Source organism: Tachypleus tridentatus, chromosome 2 (assembly GCF_004210375.1).
Source record: "Tachypleus tridentatus isolate NWPU-2018 chromosome 2, ASM421037v1, whole genome shotgun sequence".
Taxonomy (NCBI): Eukaryota; Metazoa; Arthropoda; class Merostomata; order Xiphosura; family Limulidae; genus Tachypleus; species Tachypleus tridentatus.
The window spans coordinates 33,806,153-33,831,387 of record NC_134826.1 but is presented as its reverse complement, the minus strand read 5'-3'; the positions used below and the strand labels follow the sequence as shown (position 1 = coordinate 33,831,387).

At 32.6% G+C, this 25,235-nt stretch overlaps 1 protein-coding gene across 3 annotated transcripts in view; it reads left to right on the top strand.

Annotated features, from left to right (window-relative positions):
- Positions 1 to 25,235, top strand: part of LOC143240601 (DNA-binding protein SMUBP-2-like) — an 89,514-nt gene that overhangs the window by 4,364 nt on the left and 59,915 nt on the right. For all 3 annotated transcript variants that reach the window (XM_076483323.1, XM_076483317.1, XM_076483315.1), the window contains exons 3-4: positions 3,901 to 4,061; positions 19,535 to 19,727. In XM_076483323.1, coding sequence (XP_076339438.1) covers positions 3,901 to 4,061; positions 19,535 to 19,727 — 354 coding nt within the window. The remainder of the gene's footprint in view (positions 1 to 3,900; positions 4,062 to 19,534; positions 19,728 to 25,235) is intronic.

Sequence of the window (25,235 nt, the reverse complement as noted above, 5' to 3'; positions counted from 1 at the left end):
AAAGGGCACTAAAACAAAACTTAATTGTAAATGGATGTATACTGTTTTGAGCTAAAAGCTATTTAAGATAACTGAATGTAGTTTCATATTACAAAATGAAGTCATTCAAGAAAATGGATATGTAGATTTATGCCGATTTTTTTTTTTTTTTGGGGGGTTGTTGTTTTTTGATGATTAAAAGGTCAGTCAATTTAACTTATCCCACATAGAGTTAGGGTAGAGAAAATAACACAAAATATAAAGTGACACTAAAAAAAAAACATTCAAAATGTATTTAGGTAGGTTTTAGCAATTACAGATGAAGGAAGGTATTTTTAATCTTAACATGAAAATTACTTTTAAACTGGACTATTCAAAACAAATGTTCAATATATTCATGGACAAATCTTTGTTTATTAAAAACACTTCACTAAAAATCTGATTTTTTGTATGTGAAAGACTTACAATGTTAATTGAAAGACTGCTGATTCATGATGACGAGAAAACCACTTGAAGTAAACATGTATTCTAAAGACAGGTGGTATAGGTATAAGTACAGAACAACATTTTGATCTCCTTAGGTCATCTCCAGGTTCTAAGAAAGTCAAAATGTTGTTCTGTACTTTATTTTAATTAAAGTTTTAATACTCATATCACGTCTTTAGAATAAATTGAAAAACTGCTAAAGTTTGTAAAGATATACACTATGTTGAAAGTTAAAAGTATTAAATATATAAAGACTAAGCAAGTAAAAAGACATTGTGTGGTTGATCGAATTGACTGAGCCCATGTTGAGAGAGTTTAGAGTTGTTAGTTATGTAACTATACATATATATTATTTGTATCTATAAATTTTCTATGTAATGTTTTCAGTTATTTTTGAATATCAAAACTCATTTTCATTACATGTAACAGTTTTTATTTTACTTATTTAATAAGAGGTAAAAGATATTTGATTTGGCAGACACTGGTGTATCTAGGCCATGAATGCCTAGATTGGCAAGGTCTACAGTACTCCACTGTTTACTGCCACATTATATTACAAAGTATTTTATTATTAACAGTATAGCTAAAGTGTAAAAAGCTAGTAAAGAAGTTAGTAGCCCTAAAATTTGTGTTAACCCTTTCACAATGGGCTGGGTATAATACACATGAGCTACGTATTTATAATATAACTTTAGATGCAGTATGTGTGGTAAAATTCTAGTAAAGATTGCATATCTTTTGTACACAACAAATTAGATGTTTTAATGAAGTATTTTTACTAAAGATTTATTTGTGAATATATTGTGTTTGATTTGTTAAAAGTCCAAGTTTGATTTCCATGTTATGATTAAAAAACTTTCTTTGTCCCAAAACTCTCAGATATTATTTGTGTTATTTCTAAGGCATACTATATACATTTTGAACATCTGTTTGTAGTAAAACTTTATATTTTGTTTATTTTCTTTATTCTAACTATATGGGGGGGGGGCTGTCAATTTGACCAACTGTTAGTGAATTGATGATGGCCATATTTTACTGAATCATGTTTCCCAGTTAATATTGTGAACTTTTTTTTTTATTAGATTCTAGAATTTTTCTCACTGTAGAGATAAAACCACCTAGTGTTTAAAGCAAACAGTTTACTCCAACAAAAAATAGGAGAAATGCTAGCTCTTTTCTAATGATCACATACCTTAAAACTGCTTATTGACCTATCAAAAATGAAAGAGATTTGCCTATCTGATCATTTATCTTCTTTAAAACCCTGAAGAAAATGCTGTTTTGTCTTCATATCTGTTTTTACATTTTTGATGTTTATATTTACAATTAAGCTAGTAATATCTACATGATTGAGATCTATTCCAATGTGCTTCCAGTAGAATACTTGGGTAATGAATTTTGATGAAAAAATTTTTTGTTAAAATATCAGAAAATAAAATAATTAAAACCTCATTTCTCTTACATTTTTGCAAAAATCATTGCCATCACTATTGGTACATCTATGAGTTTTAATATCATTATTCATCGAAGTTTTTTTGGATATACTGGTTTATTTTTTAACTAAATGGTACCTTTCTAATGGTTGTTAAAAATCATCTATACCATAATATTTATGAACTTAAATTTCTTGAACTTATTGTAGTTATTTTTATTTTTTTCTCTATTGCTCTAATAATTTACCACATTGCATCTAATTAACATCCCCAGTGACATTGCAGACTGCAAAGAGGCCACTAGTTATAGTTTTGTGCAGCTTCAGCTTATATTTTTCACATGCGATTTGTTGATTTCAGTGCTAAGAAATGTGTTTATTGATTTTTATCTGAAATGGAAATTGTGTAATAAAAGTGGATTATATATAAGATTACTATTGCTATCACACTACTGAGGGGGGGGGGAATTGGGGTAATACAATAGGTTTAATCTTTTGTGTTGTTTTTTTCTTTAGGAATATTTTTGTCTTGAATTAAAACTAGCTTGTATTTTAAAATATTTCCAAATCTGTCTTATATCACCTTTTAATCCTTTATTTCAGTTCTCTAATGATAAATCTTGTTTGGAGACCTGAAAATTGGGTGTGTAAAAAAATCAGTAATTGAAATGTTTCTCTTGTCACCAATGTGTAGAAAAACATAATCATTCAATGATCACACTTTATTGTATATTCACCTACTTCAACTTATGTTATCATATTTCACCAAGAAGTAGTACTTAACAGTAAATCTAAAGTAATGCCCTTTATGGTTTGTTCCTCGACTGTTTTGCATAGCAAAACTATTCCAAATCATTTCAGGAAACCTCTATCCCATAATACTAGACTTCTTATCTTTAACAATGCATTCAGAATTAGTTGTCATGCTTGCTGACATCACTACCTTTATTAGTGACAGCCTTAATTTCATTATATATTTTATTTCTCACAATACCTGTGTGATCATCTGACTTAAGATGATTGTAAGTTAAAAACTTCCCACTGTTGAAACCGCATATTATAACTCCTAGATTCAACTTTTGGATTGCCTTTGTTATTCTGTCCTCTGAAAACAGATTATAGTTTTTTGTGTAATTTCTTTTAAAATATTTGAATATATTTTGGGATTGTTTGCTATTGTATGTAGTGCATATATACATGCAAAAAAAATCAACATGTGAAGTTATAATGTATTGCATTTAAAATGCCAAGATAGATATTTTTTCTTTCAATATGATGTGTAGTATTTCTGTATTAAATTTTGAAGTTGATATGATGTTTTATTTTATATAACTGTAATAATTACAAGAATTCAAATCTATTAGAATTTTTTCTTTGTTCTACATGATAGAATGAGTAATATGGTTTGAAAAAAATTGTTCAATAATGCCAAAAGTTCTTAATAAGAAGGTTTAACTTAGAGTCCACATCTGAAGCAGACAAATTTAATATTTTAAAGACTTAAGCAAGATTACTATTGACATTTGTGATAGATTTTAAATATTTCTTGATTTTGTACTGTGTATATCAAATTTTGGATATTTTTATCATTTAATATTAGTTTCAAAATTTTGTGAAATGACTTTTTCTCTCTCTCTTGTGGTGCCTGATAATAGCAGATTTGGAAGTTTACTATCTTTGATATATACCATTGTACTTTATTAACTGTAACAGTTTAACCGAGGAAATGAATTGGTTGCATGGCAAGTTCTTATTTTTTTCACCAAAATGAAAATTGTTGTTGGGCATGGTCATTGAATATTTTAACATGTAACCTATCTAACACGAACATTTTAAAGATACTTTGTGTATCAGAAAACATATTTTGGTTTAACTTGCTGTAGAAATTAATAGAATGAAATTTTCATAAAGTGCAATGAGCTGCACTTGTTTAGTTTTTTCTTTTATGAATATATTATCTGTTTTTGTTTTGTCTTGGAAATTGGAAACTTTTACTTTTTCAGAAAGCTTTATGCCTCCTGCTCTCTGAAAGAGCTTCAGGAACGAGGGGTGTGTGTTTTAAACTTGAGACTAGGAGGCCATCGCACTGGGTTATGTGGAAGAACCATTTGTACATTTGAACATTTCTGGGGAAAACTACTACCCACCAATTTACTTAGTTCAGGTGAAGTTACTGTTTGTTTAAGCAAATATATTATAAGTTTAATTTCAGTTTGTTGATTTGTAAAGAAGTATAGTTAAATATGTGATTTATTAATTGTTGAATCAATAACTGGATGATTATTCAGCATGATCAGTTTACCTGATAAGTTTCCTGTAAAGTAATCAACTAATTGAAATTATGATTAAATTGATTAATAATGTGAAAATAATCAACTATTGTTTTTGCTTTTGCAGTTTTTGATTATTCTTATTATTATGTAATGAAAACAATGATCAAATCAATTAATGTTGTGTTAATAATCAATTAAAATTGATGTTTCTGATTATTATTATTGCTTTTGATTATTCAAACTAAAAGTGATCAAAATATTGCTATAATTATATATCTGTAATTTTCTATTTTGAAGTTCTTTAACTTAATTGATTTGTGTAAGAATTCATGAAAATAACCAATTAACTGAAATTAGTATTTCTGAATATTGCTGTCTTTGGTTATTCCAATTATACAAGTCTCTTGTAAGAATAATAAACTGGATGTGATTAATGAGTGCAATAATTAACACTCACTGTGGATAGGCCATGACATGTAAGAGATCTATTTTCTAAATTTATTTAAAGAAGTTTCTCATTGTTTCAATAAAATTGACATAACAATGTAGCTTATAATTCATATTTAATATTATATGGTTTAATTTTTTTAATTCAAGAGAAAATATTTTTTGTGCCATATGGAATGATTTTTTTTTCTTATTGCACAGGCTATATTTTATTACACCTACTATACAATATCAGTAGTGGTTAATAAATGATAAACTCAAATTACAGACATTGACAAGCTGGAATGTAAAATAACCTACATTTTTATTGTTGAGTTTGATATACAAGGTGTTTGAAAATTAATATAACAAAAATTGAATATAAATACAAGTAGTAGGCATGCAACTTTTGCTTTGTTCTTGTTTCTTTAATGAATAAATTATCAGAAATTCATAACTACATATGCTACAAGAGTTCTTCATTCCACAACTGTGAGAAACTCCTTGCTTGATACAAAGAGCTGTCTTCCAACAGGATGGAGCACCATCCCACTTTGCTTGAATTGTTAGTGTTTTTAAATCAAACTAGATTGGCAGGAGAACACATATCAAATGGCCTGCTTGTTTGCCAGATTTTTAACCCCTTGAGATTTTCATCTCTGGGGCTTTTTTGAAAACAAGAGCCTACCAAAACAAACTGAAATATCTTGAAGAACTGAAACATTGGATTTGTAATGTTATCTTATCCATACCAACTATGGTGTTAAATTTGTTCTCAGAATGTGAATTCAGAATTAGATTAATTATAAAGAATGATGGAAGACGCATAGAAGTCCATTAATTATTAAAACAAAAACTAACAAGTTTACTTATTGTCTGTGTATTAAGTTTTTGTTGTTATCTCAAATAACAATAAATAAAGTTATTGAACTTTACTTTTGGTGTATTCATTTTTGGACAACCTGCGTTTTGCAAACCTACCAGGGTAACCCCATCCACTACTCTATTCTTTCAAAATTCCTTGTTTACTCATGCTTGCTTCTCTTAAAAGCATGTTTATGACCAATAAAAAGAGTACTTTCCAAACTAAGTAAATCTGACAGTAGTTTGTAACTGATTTGAAGGGGGAAAATTGTGATGTCTGTTGACTAAGTTGTTGCTCTGAACAGAAATGAATTTTTTTTTAACCCATTTGTAGCTGAGTTAGAAAGCCAGATAAATTAGAGAGGTTTTATTTGTACCAGTAAAGTAATTGATAATGTTTTGGTTTTTTGAAGTACATCTTGGGAATCTACAAAAGTCAGTTTCTCTTCCTCCACCACTTGAGAAAATAAACAACATTTAGCAAGTATGATGTGCAAGTAATAATCACTCTTGCAACATTGTAATTATTAGAAATTATTGTTTCTCTATTCTTTTTTTATTCATTGTTCATTCTTTTAAAAAAAATAACTCAAATTAAGTACATACAAATAAATAGTAACCACCTTCACATTATGTACACCTATACTGCTAAATTATGACTGCTTTGGCAGGATAATTAATGACCAAATAACTAGAGTTAATTGGATGAACCTGGACTTTGTGGAGTACCATATCATAAACATTTTTATTACATTAGACAGTTCTCATTGCAACTACTTTACTATAAACAAACCAATTCTTTCTTACTGGGCCTGGCATGGCCAGGTGGTTAGGGCGCTTGACTTATAATCTGAGGGATGTGGGTTCAAATCCCATTGCACCAAAATACTTGCCCTTTTAGCTGTGGAGGCATTATAATGTGATGGTAAATCCCACTATTCATTTGTAAAAGAGTAGCCCAAGAGTTGGCAGTGGGTGCTGATGACTTGCTGCCTTCCCAATAGTCTTACACTGCTAAACTAGTAATGGCTAGCACAGGTAGCACTTGTGTAGCTTTGCACGAAAGTTAAAAACAAACAAACCTCTCTTACTGTGTTTTGGGAAATGGAATTATGATAATCTCTGTGGGAAAGTTCTGGTAATTGTGCTATGTGAGTTAATTTGCTGTCAAATATGTGTTAGGCTATTTTATATAAAATGGCTAACTTTAGCTTAGTTGAAGACTGACTACAATTAAGATAAGTTGGATGCAGTAACTTGACTATATGCTATTCATTAATGACAAGAGTGCTGTGCTTTTCATTTGTCTGTCATGCCAGGTTGCACTATACTTTTTTTCGTGTTTCTTTGGAATTCTGTCCAAGATAATGTCTTTAAAAGAATTAAGACTACTTTTTTGTATGAATTTAAATTGTGAAAAAATGCATCTGAGACTATTAAAAACATCAATTTGGCATTTGGACAAGGGAATACTTCTCAGACTATTTGGTATTGGTTCCAGAAATTTTACTCTGGTAATATGAACCTCAAGAATGAACCCCAAGGAAGGCCTTAATCTGTTGTGAAGGAAGAACGATTAAGAGCTGTTGTGAAAGCTAACCCACAATTTAGGAACTTGCAGCAAACATAAAGTTTCCAGTGCAATTGTTTCTCATCACCTGGCTACAACCAAGTAAATTAAAAATTGGTACCACACAAATCAACAGAAAGGCAGAAACTGGTTAGGACAAGGAGGAGTCCTTGTTGAAGCTGATTATTACCTGAGATGAGAAGTGGATCATAAATGATAACTGGAGGAGATCAGGACAAAAGTTAGATGGAGGTGAATCTCCAAGATATGTGTTAACACTGCCTTTGCATTCAAAAAGGTTATGGTGACAGTATGGTGGTTTGCAGAGAGAATTATCTTTTACTTATTTCTGAAACCAGGTTAAACAATTACAACACAATATTACTGTCAATAAATTGTTAAAATGCATAAAAAATTAACCATCAAACAGCCACAATTTGTGAACAGGCATAGATCAGTTTTGCTGCAAGAAAATGCCAGAACCCATACCTCACAAATCACCGTTTGAAAAATGACATTCTTGAGATGGATTGTTGTATGTGGTGAGGGGACCTCCCAAAGAAGGTTTTGTACTTTAAGTTTTCCTCCTCTGAGATCTAAACATCCACCCACGTGTTTGCCATAGTTTCTGACCCGTGAAGGGGAGGAGAGGATCCTGGTGGTCAAGGAGTTCAATTCCAACACACCACTTTGACCTTGAATTACTGCAGATGGGTGGCCTTGGGGTCATTCAGCTGATCCACTTGGGCTAGGGTCAATAGAGTACCAGTGTTGAATGTTCTCAGTGGGTGTTGTGGACGTTGTGTCTGATATTAGTGTTTGGGTATAGTGCTCATGAAACCCTGGTGTTGCTGCAATAATGTTGTTTGGCATTGTAGTGCATTCTCTTGTAGGGCTTCATGGTGGGTGGGATCAGTGGGTACTGAAATGTAACATCTTTATTATGGATACCCCCATTTATGAAAAAATTAAAAAAACAGATTATAGGAAAATGACCACACATAGACAACTCTGTTGTAAAGTCAACATCACAATTAGATTTTGTACCTCGGTTTCTACTTGTTCATTTCTTATCTGAGAAATCCTTAGGGCAGATGTCCCCTTTTTTATTCAAAAGGGATTATAATGGCTTGCTGGCTTCCCTAAGTCAGTAACGAAGTTTCTCTCTGGAGACATTTTGGTGGAAAGATCTTCAGCATATCATACCAAGCTCATCTTGAAATCAAAGGCCATTGGGGTTATACCGATCCAGGTTATTTCCCATGCAAGTTTCAATTCTTCCAGAGGAATTACAGTTGAGAGGGATTTAACAAACATTCTTGAGTCAGAGTTTTACCAGGCTAGGTGTTTCTGCGGTGCACTGAATCTCCACTCACAAAGGCAGAATATGGTGCCTACTAATGTTCTGATATTAATGTTTACATCACAAAGTCCTCCTGCCACAGCCAAAGCAGATTACCTGGACTGTAAGGTACGGCTATACATTTCCATCCCTCTCGGATATTTCCAGTGTTAATGGTTCGGTCACTCAAAAACATCATGTCATGGTTCTTTAACATGTGATCATTGTGGAGGCAAAGACTACGATGCATACAAGTGCCAACTAGAACCACACTGTGTTAACTATAGTAGTCCACACCCTTCTTAAGGAGAAAGAAATGCAATGCTTGAAGACTATAAATAATATCTCCTAACCAGAGGTTTAGAAATAATTGTCTCCAATCTCGGACATATGCTGCTGTATTCCATTCAACTGCCACAGTAGGAGTGCAAACAGATCTCTCCATGCTTCCAGCAGAGTTGTTTGCAGAACATCTGAGGAATCTTCTGCCCTGCATAATTAAAAGAGTTGACAAAACTATGTCTACTTCCATCTCTGTCCCTGCCACTCCTTCCAGTGACTGCCTGGTTCCACTTCCTTTGGCATTTGGGTTCAGATGTTTCCTCAGGTCCATCTGCTTCTGCAGCCCTGAGAAGTTAATTGACCATTAGTTAATATTCTCAGTTGCTGGAATCTTTGTCTACAGACAGAGACCTGCCTACTCGACCCAGGGTTGGATCTATGAAGGTTGATAGACCTTTGTCCAATAAATGGAAAAAAAAAGGTCAAAAACAGAAGGGCTGCCCATCAAGGTTTCCTCCACATAAATAAAAATAGCTTCTTTGATCCAGTGGAACTGTCAGGGTTTTCATTCAAATATAGATAACATTAAAGATTTAATTGATTCTTATCATTCCATGTGTCTATTATTACAAGAAATGTTTATGAAACCTGCTGATACAGTCACCCTTGGCAGTTTTCTTTGTACAGAAATGACAGGTTGTGTGATGGACGAGTACATAGTGGAGTGGCACTACTGTGTGATCAGCATGTTCCCACCCTGTCTTTGCTACTTGATACACCCTTGTAGGCTGTAGCCATTGATGTTTCCTTTTGTCATACCATCACTACTTGTTCTTTATATTTGACTCCTTAAGAGACCTATGATCAGTGGGGCCTTGATGCCCTCACTGAACAGTTATCCTGGGGGATTTTAATGGACATAATTCCTTCTGGGGTGGTGCTGATATTGATGAGAGAGGTCATTTCATAGAGTATATGTGCTTGGATCATCACTTATCTTTCTTCAGTACTGATTCTTATACTTATTTTCATACATCTAGTCAGTCTTTTACTGCTGGTGATCTTTCCATCTGCTCCCCTACACTTACCTCTTACTTTTCTCGGAGGGTTGACAGTAACCTGTGGGGCAGTGATCATTTTCCACTCATTTTAATGTGTTTGATGCCACCCGACCTGCATGCCTGGATGGAAATTGGACCAGGCTAACTGGCCCTCTTTCACTGCTCTCTCAGAAATTGATCCTGACATCATCTCTAAACCATTAATAGATGGCTGCATCGCAGCAGCAACTGACTGTATTGTCCAGGCAGCTCTTCAGTGTATTCCTAAAATCTTTGATACATTTCCCATAGTATCCTCATCCTTGGTGGAATTCTACCCGGGACATGGCAAGGAAAACTCAAAATTGGGTTTGAGATACCTTTCACAGGTATCCCACACTTTTGAACTGCATTGCTTTTCAATGGGCCCATGCACATGCTTGGTAAATTGAATGTCAAAGCCAGAAAGAATCATGGATTAAATACATTTCTAGCATTTCTTCTACCACCAGTTCCAAAGTCATATGGACAAGATTCGAAAGGTTAGTGGATAGTTTTCTTCTGCCCCCTTTCAATCTTGCTTTCTGATAGCAAAGAAGCTGCTGATGCTTAGAGCATTGCCAATACTCTTGGCAAAAGCTTTTCTCATGCATCTAGCATTTCTTCTTCACCCCCCATTTTCTTAGCAATCGAGACACAGGCACAGCGATCACCTCTCTCCTTTTGGGCTGATCATTTCTATGAGTATAATCACCCTTTTATGCTGGCAGAACTCAAGCTTGCTCTTCGTTGGTCTGGCAGAACTTCAGTTGGACCTGGTAACATTCATTATGAAATGCTGCCTCTCTTGCTGTTCTTCTGGTTTTATTTAATGGGATCTGCAGGAGAATGTTTTTCTTGATGCTGTTCCATGCTATTGTACTCCCCTTTTTTTCTAAATCTAAGAAGGGTCCAAAGATTCCTTCAAACTATCGTCCAATAGTGCAAATAGCCCTCGTGTAGCTTTGTGTGAAATTCAAAACAAACCAAACTACCATCCAATTGCTTGGACGAGCTGTCTCTGTAAGTTTTTAGATATGATGATTAATGCTCGTCTTGTTTGGTTCCTTGAATCAAACAACTTCCTCTCATCCACTCAGTGTGGGATCTGACGACAATGTTCTACCATGGACCACATGATTCGACTTGAAACATCAATCAGAGAAGCTTTTCTCAAGCAACAAGATCTTGTTTTTGTATTTTGTGACCTTGAAAAAGCTTATGATACAACATGGATGTATGGCATCTTGTGAGACCTCCACTTGTGGGTTGCGTGGCCATTTACCCATTTTTATTAAACATTTTTAATGAACCAGTGATTCCAAGTCTGTGTGGGTTTGATACTATCCTGTTCTTTCTCACAGGAACTTGGAGTCCCTTAGGGCTGTGTCTTGAATGTTACACTTTTCATTATAAAGATTAATGCCATCATGGACAAGTCCTCCCTACAGTTGCAAAAGGACCCTATGTCAATGACTTCCACATTTTGTGTCAGTTGTTGAGCATGACGTTTATTGAACGGCAGCATTAGAATCCCTTCAACAACATACTGAAGTGGACCACAACAAACAGTTTTATCTTATCTCATTCCAAAATCGTTTTCATGCACTTCTGCTGCCAACAGGGTAGTCACCCATATCCAAGCACCGTCTTGGAGAATTTGTGCTTCCCCTGGTCCCTGAGGTAAAATTCTTGGGGGTAATCTTTGACCATAAGTTGACCTTTATTCTACACATTGTTTCAAGTTTACAAGAGCACTTGAACATCCTCTGTGTCCCCTCTTCTACCTCTTGTGGAGCATTTTGATGTTCTGTGCTAAGAAATCTATTGCATTGGTCACAGTTTTTTAACTCATCGCTTTCTGTTATCTGGCACTGATGCACTAATATATGGTCTGAGTGACAATCAGTTCACAATAGCCCACATTTTACTGTCATGCTGTTATTATGATCAAGAGTTATGGCACCATTTTAAACATATTTTTACCATAGGTTCACCATTGATAGTGTCGTTGGTAATGGTGACACTCTGAGGTATATTTATCATAAAGAACAATATAAACACCCAAGATAAATCTGTAAAACAACAACCCAAACTTGTACAAGTTCACAGAATGTATATCTCAGATAATACAGGTTATGAAATCAAAAATATTAAATACTATGAAACAATACTGTGAAGATCATTTATGATTTTGAGGGTTAGCTATCATTTATCTATCTCTCTGTGCTGATTATTCACATAAATAAATTTTTACTGTTGCTTGTATTATGTTTCCACTGGTAATGCGATTGGCTTGTATGCATTCATAACTGGTAGCTTAAACTATGGATACTATGATTGGTTTTTGTGCAGCCCTTAATATTAGCTTTATCAGTTGTTGAGAAAAATTCTTAACAACATAGGAATTCTAAATGGAAGAATTAGTTATATGTATGTTATATGGGAGCAAATCAATAGAGAAGGGATAATCTACTCTTGAATTATCAACTAATAGCAGCATAACGTATTTATGCATTGATGCCACTGATATTGGGATAATTCTATAATAGTTCTGAAGCAAATCGTTAACACATGCTCATTAGTAATTGGAGAGATAATCTGAAAGTTATTAAATGAAATTGGACCATTATAAAAATTGAATGCATAGAAATGTGACATTAGTTGAATGATATTTGCAACCACAGATGATCAGTAAACACTAAATTTTATTCTGTTTCTAATCAGGAACAGAGTAAGTAACTTGACATTGCTGCAAAAACTAATACCAATGTAGTTTACTGGAAATGAAAAAAACAACTGATTTCTTTTAAGGGTATGAGAAGTAAATTCAGCAGTTCACTGAGGCAGAGGATTAAGTACCTTTTTTAAAATGATTTTGGAGCCTCATTACTCTGTTATGGTCTTCATCACCACATTCTAGTCTTGATATTTTCTGTCATAGTTTATATTGCAGATGTTTTGAAATGCCATCACATATAAGGCATACACCACTCCTTCCAGTTATCAGTGCTATCACAATATCCATGACATGCTAAACAATGTTGTAATGTAGTTCTGAAATGATTTACCTACTTCTCTTTGCATGGTAGCTGTTCCTTGTGCATCCCATTAGCTTGAGCTATCTCTCACCTAGGACATATGTTACAACATGAACTTTGCTGGTGCATAACATAATAAGCATATGACCATGTCTCTCCACTAATAGAAGAAAGACACTTCCTTCATATACAATAGATCAACATAACCACTTGCATTCAAGATGAACTTCATTCATTGTTATCCTTGGCACTTTCCTTAACAGACATGTTTCTTCAGATTTAACTAATTTTTTTTTATTATTTATGCTACTTTATTCACAGTGCTTTCTTTGCTTCCTTAGTTTGTTTTAATTTTTATTGAAAACTAAATTTCCACAAAATAACTAAAAGAAAAAAATGATCTAGGGGATTGCCACTGTGACTATGAATTCATAAATGATGATGCTAGTACTACCTTCTGAGGCTCTGGCAATGTTGCTAACACTGTTCTGACTTTGTTTGTGGCTACTGTAGGATTGTTAGCACCTTATTTCATGTGTTGTGGGTTCTTTGTTGCTTTTTTGCCTTCTTATGTTAGTTGTATGTTCTACTCTTTTTAAACCTGACTACTAGAGCAACAATTTGATCTGCTCTTTCCATCTCCTAGGTTTGCATTAGGCTTCTGTTTACTTGCTGAGGACACTGTTTCTCCTCTCAGATTTGTTCTTTATTTTTCCTTTCTATTTGTTTTAATCCTTCCTGATCTTTGTCACATGACTTTCACACTGAGGATTTTTTTTATTTTCCTTTTTCTCCAGATATACTTTTCCATGTTGACTCATTTATAAATCAACTTTGTTTCCACATTCAAATGACTCATTCTCTTCAATTGTAGAATACCTTAGCAATGGCTTATGGCTGTTTCTCATTCCTATTCTTGAATTCCCACTCCCTAGAATCCATTTTACTACTTGAGGAATTGATTGTTTTTGTACAGTAATACTTTCTAGTGTGCAATTTTTCTCTTTTTCTTTCCAATCCTTTTCATCACCTGTTCTGTTTTTGTCTTCTACCTGAAGTTTTACACTGTAATACTGATAGTTTTTCTAGGGATATGCAATCAGTCCTTTTCAATACCTTGTCCAAAGTTTCATCTCCTGTCTTGTCTGCTCATTTGTTTTTTATTGTTGGGGCCTTCTGAGATGTCACACTCATCTCTGTACTGTTTATATTTCCCATTCTTAGTTCTATGATCATCGTTGACTTTTCCTCCTGCAGTCACTATCTTGTGACTCCTCAGTTCAAGATGAAGGGTTTTCTTCTTTTTTTTTTTATAATTTTTCTCCAAACTGGGAATGACCTAGTTTGATGTATCAAATGCTTTTCTACATATTCCAATTACCCTGTCCTCCTGTTATTTCCTGTGTTTTGTTTCAGTGGGATCAGGGCTGACCAGGTTTGAGCTCTTATCTTTAGCATCATTTCAGTTTTCTGTATTTCTTATTTCATCAGCTGAGTCATGGGAGCATGTGCTTGCCATGTCCATAGTCTTTAACTTTGTTTTTATTATTATATGAACAGCTGGCTCCTTCTCACTTCTTCTTGGCCATGCATTCAATTTCTCCTCCAAGAAGTGGCTAGTCTGGGCTGGCTGATCAAAGTTTCAAAGTTGTTTCCAATTCTTACTCAATACTTGGTACACCTATGAGTCTTTTTCAATTCTTGCTTGACTCACAACAACTAGAAAATTGTCTTTATGGGAAATTGAGCATCTAGTCACTTTAACTCTTTGCATCTCCCATACTTTGTGTGTGAAATTTTTTTCTCTTTTTTGGTGACTTTATCATCTGTATAACATTTTGCTCTTCTAGGGTAGGTTTCTATAAGGGTTCTTCAGTAGACTTTGAGTGGCCAATGGAAAATCTTTTGTGATCCTCTTTTCTCTTTTGTGGCAGTGCCACCTTCTCTTTCTGAGGACCTGTATTTGATGGTTTGGTTGTGCAAACACTGTGATCAACATTCTTCTACCATCTCCCTCTCTACATTTCTACTTTTTCACTGCTGCATCTCTTGCAGGTTGTAGCACATCTCTGGACAACTCTACAGCATCAAAGATTTGGCCCCTAAGTCTGTTAGGGAGCATATCAGCAGCTATTTTACAGTCTGTTCACTGACTTTCATGTGTGCCTTTATTTTTCTCTTTATTTGGATGTTATGTTCTCCCATTCATGTTTCTAAATCCACCTAGTTGCTAATGTTATCTCACTTGGGGTAATTACTTTTCTAAACCAACATCAAGTCATGGGTAACAAAAGCATTAAACCTATCATCCCTGGCTTCTAAAGTGCCCAATGCTGACATAGAGTTTTCCCATCACAATATAGTAATAGTAGCGGTATGAACTATTATGAAAAAAAAATGGCACCAGGGAAATATCTGTACACTTTCCTAGCTTGAGCATGTCAGCTTTTCAATCTATGTTTTATTGCAATTTCGTCAGTAAAAGGCTTTTTGTGGTGGTTTGGTCTAATCAGATCTGGACACAGGTGTCTCCCCATTATGAATTCTTTTACCCTTCTTGTTCTTCGAATGGAGCATGGGAGACTCTTGCTACTCCCAGCTCCTAGTCTTACCATTGATCTAGTGAAACAAAACCTTATGTTCACCAACCTGTTTTGTGCAAATGCTATTTTGATTGTAACTTTTCTTCCCATCCTTGTGATAGTGGCTTAATTTGCCTTTTTTGTTTCGTACTTTCACGTGATTGAAGAGTATACTTTAAATGAGATAGATACAGTCTCCTATAAATTTTACCCCTCTGGTAAACCTCCAGTATAGCATGTTATACTTTATGGACTCTTCCCTTTAATCTGTGTATCTGAGGGAATGTATCAAGGTTTTTTTTTAATATATCATTATGGTATTCTAGATACTGTTTGCAGGAAGGTAATTATGTCATTTTAGAAATTAACATTTTCTTTAACTCTTTTCTGTCATCCATATGGGGATTAACCACTCTTACATTTTATATAGTACTGTCATTAGTGGAGAGCTATTGTCAATAATGCAGTACACATTATAAAGTGTCTTAGGTGGGAAATCACTCAAGCTAATGGCAGGTGCAGAATCCCTAAGGAAGATGCACAAGAAATAGTTACTGTGTGCAGAGAGGTAAATATCTGTTGGAAATACATTTTCAGATAAGGAATATATTAACTTCTGATATACGCTATTCCATTGTGATTTTATACTGGCTGTAGTTGCTATATGGCTTGCTGATTTGCATATTTAAATTTTAATATAACATACTTCACTCTGTGTAAAAGAAAAAAATTGGCCACATTTTATATGTTAACTTTTTCTTGTCTATAACTTTTGGCATGGTCTTCTAGATTATTTTATCAACTAACATAAAGTTGTATTTACACTAGTTAATGAGTTTAAGAGCAAGAGCAGAACTAGCTATTCTCTAAGCACAAGTAATTAAGACAGGTATTAAATTTCATTTTACTAATTCAGGATCAAAGCTAGAAACTTGAATACAAACCATTAAGTTTATTTGAATTTGTGATAAGAAATAAAAGTAAAACCCATATCCAGGAAAGGAAGGATGCTTTGCTTTTGTATTCATGTTAATATGTAAATGTTTAGAATTTAGGTAGTCAAGAAAGTAGTGATACTGAATACATCTTAGGGTAATAAGTTTATTAAGATAGTTTTTTGTAAAACAATGGTTTGAAATCAGCTGGATAGTAATTTGAGCCATGTTTTTGTCAGGTTGTATCAGGAATTTATTTGATAAAGAGAGTACAAGGAGACTGAAAAGGAGTATTTTTTGTTCACATTTTAAAGAAAATTTAAAGACCAATCTGTGGAGCTTATTACAAATCTCTGTATTTTGGAAGTTTAAATCTGGCCTGGGGATACATTGCTGCTTTTAAGAGTGTGGAGCCAGGAAGGATATAACTTGAGAACTTCCATCCTCTCAGTAAACAGTGGGACTTACCTTTTTTAGGCATTTAAAGTCTTTAATTTTTTTACTTGCTGCATATATATACATATTACTACAAAGCTGGCATTTGTATTGTCATTCAGTTAAGGTTCAGAACATTCACTGCTAACTTGAGTTGAATACTAAGTGACAGCTTCACAAGGTTAAGCTAACAGTTTTAACCCTTCACTTTGAGACTAGCTGCTTTGCAGGAAGTAGAAGGATTCCTTTACTTATGTAACCAATAATGTTCTGGCATATACTATTGATTCTTCATCTCTTATTTCTCCTAACCACACTGTATGGTTCTTTGTTTTCCAGCAGTTTAATTTCTTCTGCATGTCAGTGAAAACCTTTCATAGTTGCTGCTTTCACTTAACAGTGCAGAGGAGGTCAATATTCTGCCAGTAGAGTTGAGCTGTATTTGATAAAAAAGGCTTCTTTTGCAAGCTTGTCAGCTTCCTTACTAATCTTTATCACTGCACATTGTAACACGTACATCCAGTAATAGTTTTACCATACTGTTGCTTTCCTGCCAACCATGTGTGAAGCAACCACTCTTAATAAATTTTATATAGTACTGTCTGTAAGTCAGTTTCAGATATTATATTGGTACCTCTGTCCATTTGTGGTTTAGTGCTTTCAACAATTCAGAATACAGAGGAATGATTTCTTTATGAATCTCAGCACCATCCTTGAGTTGCTTATGGAAAGATTAAAATGCTTCACCAGCTTTATGCAGAAATTTGTTGCTCAGTGAGATAATAAATTCTCAACCAATACTCTTATCTGTTGTAGGAACTAACTGTGGCTAAAATGACAGATGACTTTCTACCGTAGTCTTAACTTTTTATCATCTCCACCATTGTTGGATATACAAAACTATTTAGCTTAAGTACTGTTATTTAATTTATTTAGTGATTTAATATTTAATGATTATGTATTTTCATAATAAGTGTCAGGAGTTAATCATTTTGAAAGTAATAGTTTTGACAAGTTTGATTACATAATTCAGTATCAGTCATACATTGTGTATACAGCTTAATTGTTGTAGTAGGCTTTTGTAATATTGTTGATGTCATCTTACTTGAAGCTTTTATGTTGTTTTTTTCATTATTTGAATATTATTATGAGAGGGTTAGATATTTCCAGATTTTTTTCTTTCATAATATGAATACATGTAGATACAGAAGTTAAAGTAAGTTATAGAAAGTAAAAGTGAAAAAACAACAACAAAGTTAGACAGTGTCGTTGTCAATTTAGCCTTAACAGGTGATTTATAATGTGATTTATAAAGTTTCATAGTTTGTATTGTAACAGAGATAGATAGAAATAATTTGTCTTCTCAGTTCGGTTTTAAAGTAATTGAACTAGCCTGTGTGGACTTTTGATGGAAAGGTGAATTATTTAAATCCCTACATTCAACTTTGGTAAACAGTAGTGTAACGAGTTTTTGTACGTACTTTTTGCTTGCTTTGAAGATATTATTTTAAAGAAGTGGATTATGTGCTGTATGTTTATTGTTCATATTTGTCACAAACAAGTCAAAGGCACCTACAGTAAAGAATACAGCCATATACAAAAATCTGACAGTCTTGTGTTTCATTTAAGTGCCTTGTGCATAGTATATATTACAACAGTCCAAGCTACAGAGGGTGAAAAATCACCATACTATCACTCTTGTTAATAATGCATGGTGTGTTCTGGAGGTTGCTTTTTTTAGCTGCAAGGCATACTATCATGTATCTTGATATTGTCAAATAATAAACCACAATAGGTTTAATCATTTTTGGCATGTGTTTGAATAGTTTAAAATGTCTTAAAAACTTCAATTACATCATTAAACCTGGAAGCACTTAATAGCAGCCATAAATATTGCTCACTTAAAATTATCTGAATATTAACAATGACTATTTCACACTATTGGTTGAGCAAAACTAAAGCTAGGAAGGTTGAAACATTGCTCTATCCTTATCAATAAAAGTGTTAATACCTATACCAGCCGTTCTGAGATACATTTTTATTTCAAGTGGGTTTCTCGTCATCAAGAAAAACTAAAGCTTGCTGTACATATAAACCTGCCTATATCACTATGTATATGTTTATGGAGTGAATCAAAATTTCACTGTTTTAACAAATTTTAATTTAAGTATGTGACTTTTCCAGACAACCATATAGAAAAAGGACAAATCTTTTCATTCTAATTGTTTTACAGAACTCTTCCATCTAGGATTTCAATGATTTCTTTCTTGTATCAAAAAGGGTACGAGTATGCACATGTATAACAAACAGTGCACTACTTTGATCATATAATTAGCTTTGAGTGTAATCTGATAGAGGTCCTGATGAGAAATGAAATCATGTATAAACATACCCAACACTTAGTAATGCTGGTGCACAAAATATAGCTAACAGAAAAGGAAACAAACAAGTATAATAAAATATTTGTGAATTTTATGAAGATAATTAGGGATCAAGATATAATATATACGTAACCTAGCTAGATATAGAAGGTTTTAATGCTACAAAAAGTATTGTAACAAGAAAGTCAACAGTACAAAGGGATAAAATTTTTGAATTTTCAAGTAACTTAGTTTTGTAGTTTTGATGTTTGTGTTTCAATAGACCTGATTTTTTCCATTTGGAGTAAGGTTTTATGTATGTATTTGAATTCTGAGTATAAAAAGTAAACAATATGCATGTTAATTATTTATAAGTGTAATGGAGCAAGCTTGAAAAGTATGGTATTTGATTTGTATAGATCATTATATTTTTTACTTTTATCTTCAGGGGACATTGCTGGAGTTGCTTTATCTCAGGACAAAAGTGAGAACATTTTGGCTTCTGGCATTGTGACACGAACTACTGAAAAGGAAATATGTTTGTCATTTGATGAAAGTTTTGATTTGCTTGAAATTGAGGAGAACACACCATACCAACTCATGAAGTTGACAAATGACGTGACTTACAATCGACTAAAGCGGTAAGAATTGTATATCCTAGTGAAAAGATTTAAGTTTAAAGTATGAAACAAATTTTTTTTATATTTGGTGTAGTAATGGATACGTGAAAAAAAATAGCTGTTTTTGTTTAGCAGCTAGTGAAACTAAATGCTTATGATTGTTTTAATAAGCTCTTTCTGTCTGGTCCACATGTAGTAATCATGTGTCATACAATTTTCAGCTAGTACAAAGTAAAAAGTATAATTTCCACAATTAATATTATATATTTTTATATCATACAAATAATTTTGATAAAAATTGCAAACAAAATCTGACTTCCTACTGAACTTACTAAGTTTTTGCTGTTAATTTGCACCTATTAAGTGTAAACAGAAAATCAAACTTTTTAAATACTTATTTAGTTATACTTACTTCACTATTATAGTTTAATATTTTATTGTGTTTTATTTGATGTTTGGAAATTAACTCCAAAGCTTTAGATTTTATGATTTATTCTCAGAAATCATAAATTAAAGAAAGTTCCAGAATTTTTAGAATTTAAAACCATGTTAAGTTTGAAGTTGAGCCAAAATAGTGCTGAAGGAAAACTTCTTTATTAGTCAATACTGCATAACTTGCCAATCTGTTAACTGAATAGCTTCCTTCTTTTGGCTGTTACTTTTCCACTTGTTAACAGAATAAGTAGAATTTTTGTAATATCTTGAAAAAAAAATACTGCATCAAAGGAGCAGTTACAACATGTACTTCAACAGATTTGCTAACAAATATTAACAATTTATCTTAAATAGCTTTAAACATATAACAATAGACATCTATTTATACTTAAATTTTAAATATTTGTTTATAAGGTGTTAGTTATGTGGCAAACATGCAGCTCACATTGTGGTATTGAATTACATAATGTACTTATGAGTGGACATTGTGAAAAATGTTTACTATTTATATAACCTTACCCAATCTAACAAGCTTCCAACTATACATTTTAGTTACTTTTGTAAAAATAAATAAATATGTAAATGGAAAACAAGAAATAAAGTACTTTCCTGGGTCTTTGTTTTTTGCTATAGATTATTGATGACACTGAACTCTGTGTTTTACACTAAATAATTTTATGTTTAATTAAATAATGCTACAAATAGCTCAAAATAATAACATCCAAAAAAAGCAGAATATGTACCATAACTGTCACAGTTTTTCTGGCTTTCTAACAGTGTGACAAGAGCCATGGAATGAAGTTTAAATTGGAAGTAAGACTGACTCTGTGCAGAAAACAACATAATACAATACAGCATTTGATAGATTAAAACTTGCTGTTCATTGTAAATTGTAAAGTATTGAATATCAAAGAGAACTACTGGAAATTTCAGAAAGAGAAGATGGGACAGGTAGGAATTGAAAGAAAGGTCTGGTTTCCTGATTTATTGCTATGCAACAAAATAAGATTGAAGGCTATGAAAATTATGACTTGCCAATACAATGACAACATTATTATGAGTAATTTATATCAGATTTTGAACTTCTTGGACAAGTGGTAAAGAAATAATAAAAAAAAGGGAATGCTTATAAAGAAATTATCACAATTTGGACACTAGGGGAAATTCAGGATTTTTTAATATTGTCCTATGAAATTAAAAACTTACAATTTATATACTATTAAAATTTGATTTTTAGTTGTATTTTTTGACAGAGTTATTTTTATATCGTAACAAAATATAACTCACTAAAACCAGCAATATGCCCTGAAGATGCTTATTGCAAAAGGGTTAACAGAATAACAACACATCCTTTGTAAGCAGTAAATCCCTGTAAGTAATTGCACTCAAAATTGATGTAATTCTTAAACATAGCAATGTCATCAACAGATGGCTTTCATTTTTCTCTTCAGTTTGAAATATTGTGTAAAACCTTTCTGACTGATTCGATTTAGTAATCTTTATTATAGTAGTTACTGTCTTACAAATTATTTCTTCTTTCACTGCACTTTTATTCATTTTTGACTTTCACAATATTTATAATTCCATTTCTTCTTTTTGTTCTTTTCTGAACAATGGTAAACTATGAGCTCTGTTTTTCAAGTAGTTTTACACAATAAAATTTTACATTTCTATAGTTCTTTTCTCACTCAAGTTGTTACCCACTGTCTCTCTCTTCTCTTTCAATTATTTTTCATCCACCTTATAATCCTTAGCACCTTCACCGTTCAGAGCTCTTGGTTTTGAATGCCATAGAGAGAGTCACTTGCTACTCACTGTGTTATTGTTCCCATATCTTCTTTGTCCTCATGAATAGGGAAACTGAAATCCCCTCATTGTAATTTTTTGGGGTCTTTTTTTTATGATTTTCCAGTTTCTGATGAAAGGGATTTCTTCCTCTTAATAGGTTATTTTTCTCTGGTATTTGTATGAAGACACATTCACTTTTCAAAAGCACTTTCATCACATTTCCTTTGGTTTGCTTATGAAGAATATGGTTTACCAGTTTGGGGCTTTATCCTTTGGCATGGCTTTTGCTTTTTTGTGTCTTAGGTCATAAAGTTGTTCACATGCCAAATTCATACTCAGCTTTTGTTTCCTTTCTTTTGTGAACATTTGGCTGTTTTTCCCTTCTGATATGCTGTTTGTTTGGGATGGTTGATCTTATTTTCTTGACTTTTGATCAGTCATGAAGTATTTTTCTCTCTGTATCTAGTTGAAGCTCATTCTTTTCCATTTTGTTTGTAAGTCATGGAGCATCTAGTCCCTTCAACTCATTTAGTCTCCAATCTGAAACCCAGATATGCTCTGGCTGTGGATACTACTAGCCTGTGTTGGTCTCTTCTTTTCTGTTAGTATTCTTTGCTGTCTGTCTTTTCCCATATTTCTTGCCAGTGTGCTCTGACACTCCTTTTTGAGCCCTGTTAGCATTTTATTGTTTAGCTATGTCTTAATTTTATATTCTCAACCAAATGTTTCCCGTACTCCAACTTTTTGCTTCCCTTTTTATCAGGGAGTGTCATCCCTTTGCCTTTATATGTAAGACTGTTTGTTACTCAACAAAATCTTTCTTTGTACGACTCATTTCTTTCTTTCTCCCTTTCTGTTCCCCAATGCAAGTGATTGTAACATTATTGCCACTGGTTTTCCCAGCACTCTCTGCTTCCAGGCTGTCTTTTTGTTTCTCACTTTTCAGGCTGTTTAACCAAAAATTGTTGGTTTACACCATGGTAGCTTATCTTGCTGTTCACATTTTCCTTTTTTTCAATGGTTTTTTTTCCCTGTTCCTGTACCTTGTTCTATGCTACCCCAATGTTTTGTAAACAAAGGGTCCAATATATAATTACAGTGACACTTCCTCATTAGTTACTTTCCATGGAACATTTCTTTACACATTCATCTTTATAGTTTACCATCTAACTTTTAAAAATGTAATGACTAGACCACTTTCTTTTTGTGCTAGATGCATCAAACTATTTATTCTAAAATTATGTATAAAACTTGGATTAAAATGCTATTGGATTTATTTCATCAATGAGCCAATCAGCCACATTTTAATAGCTGTATGGAACTATTCATTTTTTATTAAGAGCTATGATTGCATGTAAGATACTTTTCTATTAATACTCAAAACTGTTTACCTTTTTCCACTTGATTCCTAGCCATATCTCAACAAAAAATAAAGCAGTTGTCATGAGCAGTTCTCAAACTCACTTTTTGTGTGATATCATCATCTTTTTACAGTTTTAGTAGAAACTTTAGTACACTTATATAAGAAATGTGCATTTATTTCCAATATAATGACAATTTTAACATTAGCCCTGTAGCCTGAAACAAGTAAGAAATGCTTTCAAATTAATTGCTGACGTGACAGTAATTTGATGAAGATAGTGACTTAGCATGGAGTATCTGTTTTAATTCTTACTTTTTGATATATTCACTCTTGATTTATTACTATTGTATAGCCAAACTGTAATATTAATATCTCAAACACACAATGCCAAATTGTTTATTTTTGGAAGCATAAAAGTAAATAACATTATTTTTATTTCCTGTATATTAACATTGCTAGGTTGAAATATCTATATAAATGTATGTTATACATACAATATTAATCTGTTTAACTCTTTCCATATAAACAACATTTTCTGTACATGTCATAAGAGTTTACTGAATTATATTCAAAAAATAATTCTCCTACTTTATCATTATATCTGAATAAACTTGACATCAGAATCTAGCTAATACTTTAAATATTAAAATTTTATAACTTTTTAAGTTCTTAATTTTATCAGTTAATATCTTAAAAATTCTGAATTTTTCCAAGTATGAGAACTGTTACATTTGGTTTCTAGGTATCTTAAATTTATTATCCACCCCTTTCATAAGTATGAAATATAACATAAATTACTCATTATAATATTGTCATTGCTTAGACAAAGCATAATTTTTATAGCCTTCAATCTTATTTGGTTACAGATCAGTAAGTTAGAAAATCACACCCCTCTTGCCATGCCCAACTTTCAATCCTCACTCAGAAGTTGCTGGTAGTTCACTCTGACATTTAATATTGTATTATTTATAAGTAATAGAAAGCCAAAGTTTTAATATATCAAATGATATATTAATTGTCTATTTTGCTTCTAGTTCAAACTTTACTCCCATAGAAAACACATTGGTGAGTTCAGCTGAATTTTTAACAGCTGTTGTTGCATAGTTAGAAAGGCAGACAAAGTACTATATTTCTTGTTTTTCACATGTGTTCTTTAGAAAACCTTTTTAGATTAGATAAGGTTGGCAGAGGAAATGTAAAGTAATATGATAATAGTAAAGGATGCTCATGGGCAACTTGTGAGTAGTCTTTGCATTATGTAATTTGATAGAGAAACATGAGCTACACCTATGTTGTGCGACTTAGAACTTTTGTAGCAGAAATATTAGTTCAAACGGCAATCAAATTATAAAAGTTAAATTGAAACAGATATATATTGTTGTGAGTTTAAATTTATTTATGATAAACAAGTGTAGTTTCATGTTGCAATTTTAATTCATCTTAGAAAGGTAAAAATGGCAATTTGTTTTTGTTGTGTTTTTGTAGTAGGTACAAGGACAATCAAATTGACCAATCTTGTATAGCATTACAGTAGAAAAAAAAACAAATATGACATAGTTTTATTAGAAATTTGGGGTCATGAAGTCAGCTGATTTGGCTGAGCCTTTAGCAAGCATGTTAATTGTTAAATAGATTAAATATTGTTTAGTAATCATTTAAAACATTTTGATAGCTTTGTTTAAGGTATATATTTTTAGCTAGAAAGTCTTGAATAAATACAGTGTGCAAATACACTTTAACTTGTAGTTTCACTATGATGTCATCAGTGGATCATACACAAATTACAATATTTTGTTGATAACCTTGAATAAGAAAAAAATCAGTAGATTAATTTGTCACTTTTGTATAAGTTTAGAGATTTTTTCTTTTTCTTTGAAAAATGCACTCCTACTTTCTAAAATAATGTTTTGTTGTTGATGAAAGTTTTCCAAATACAAGACGTT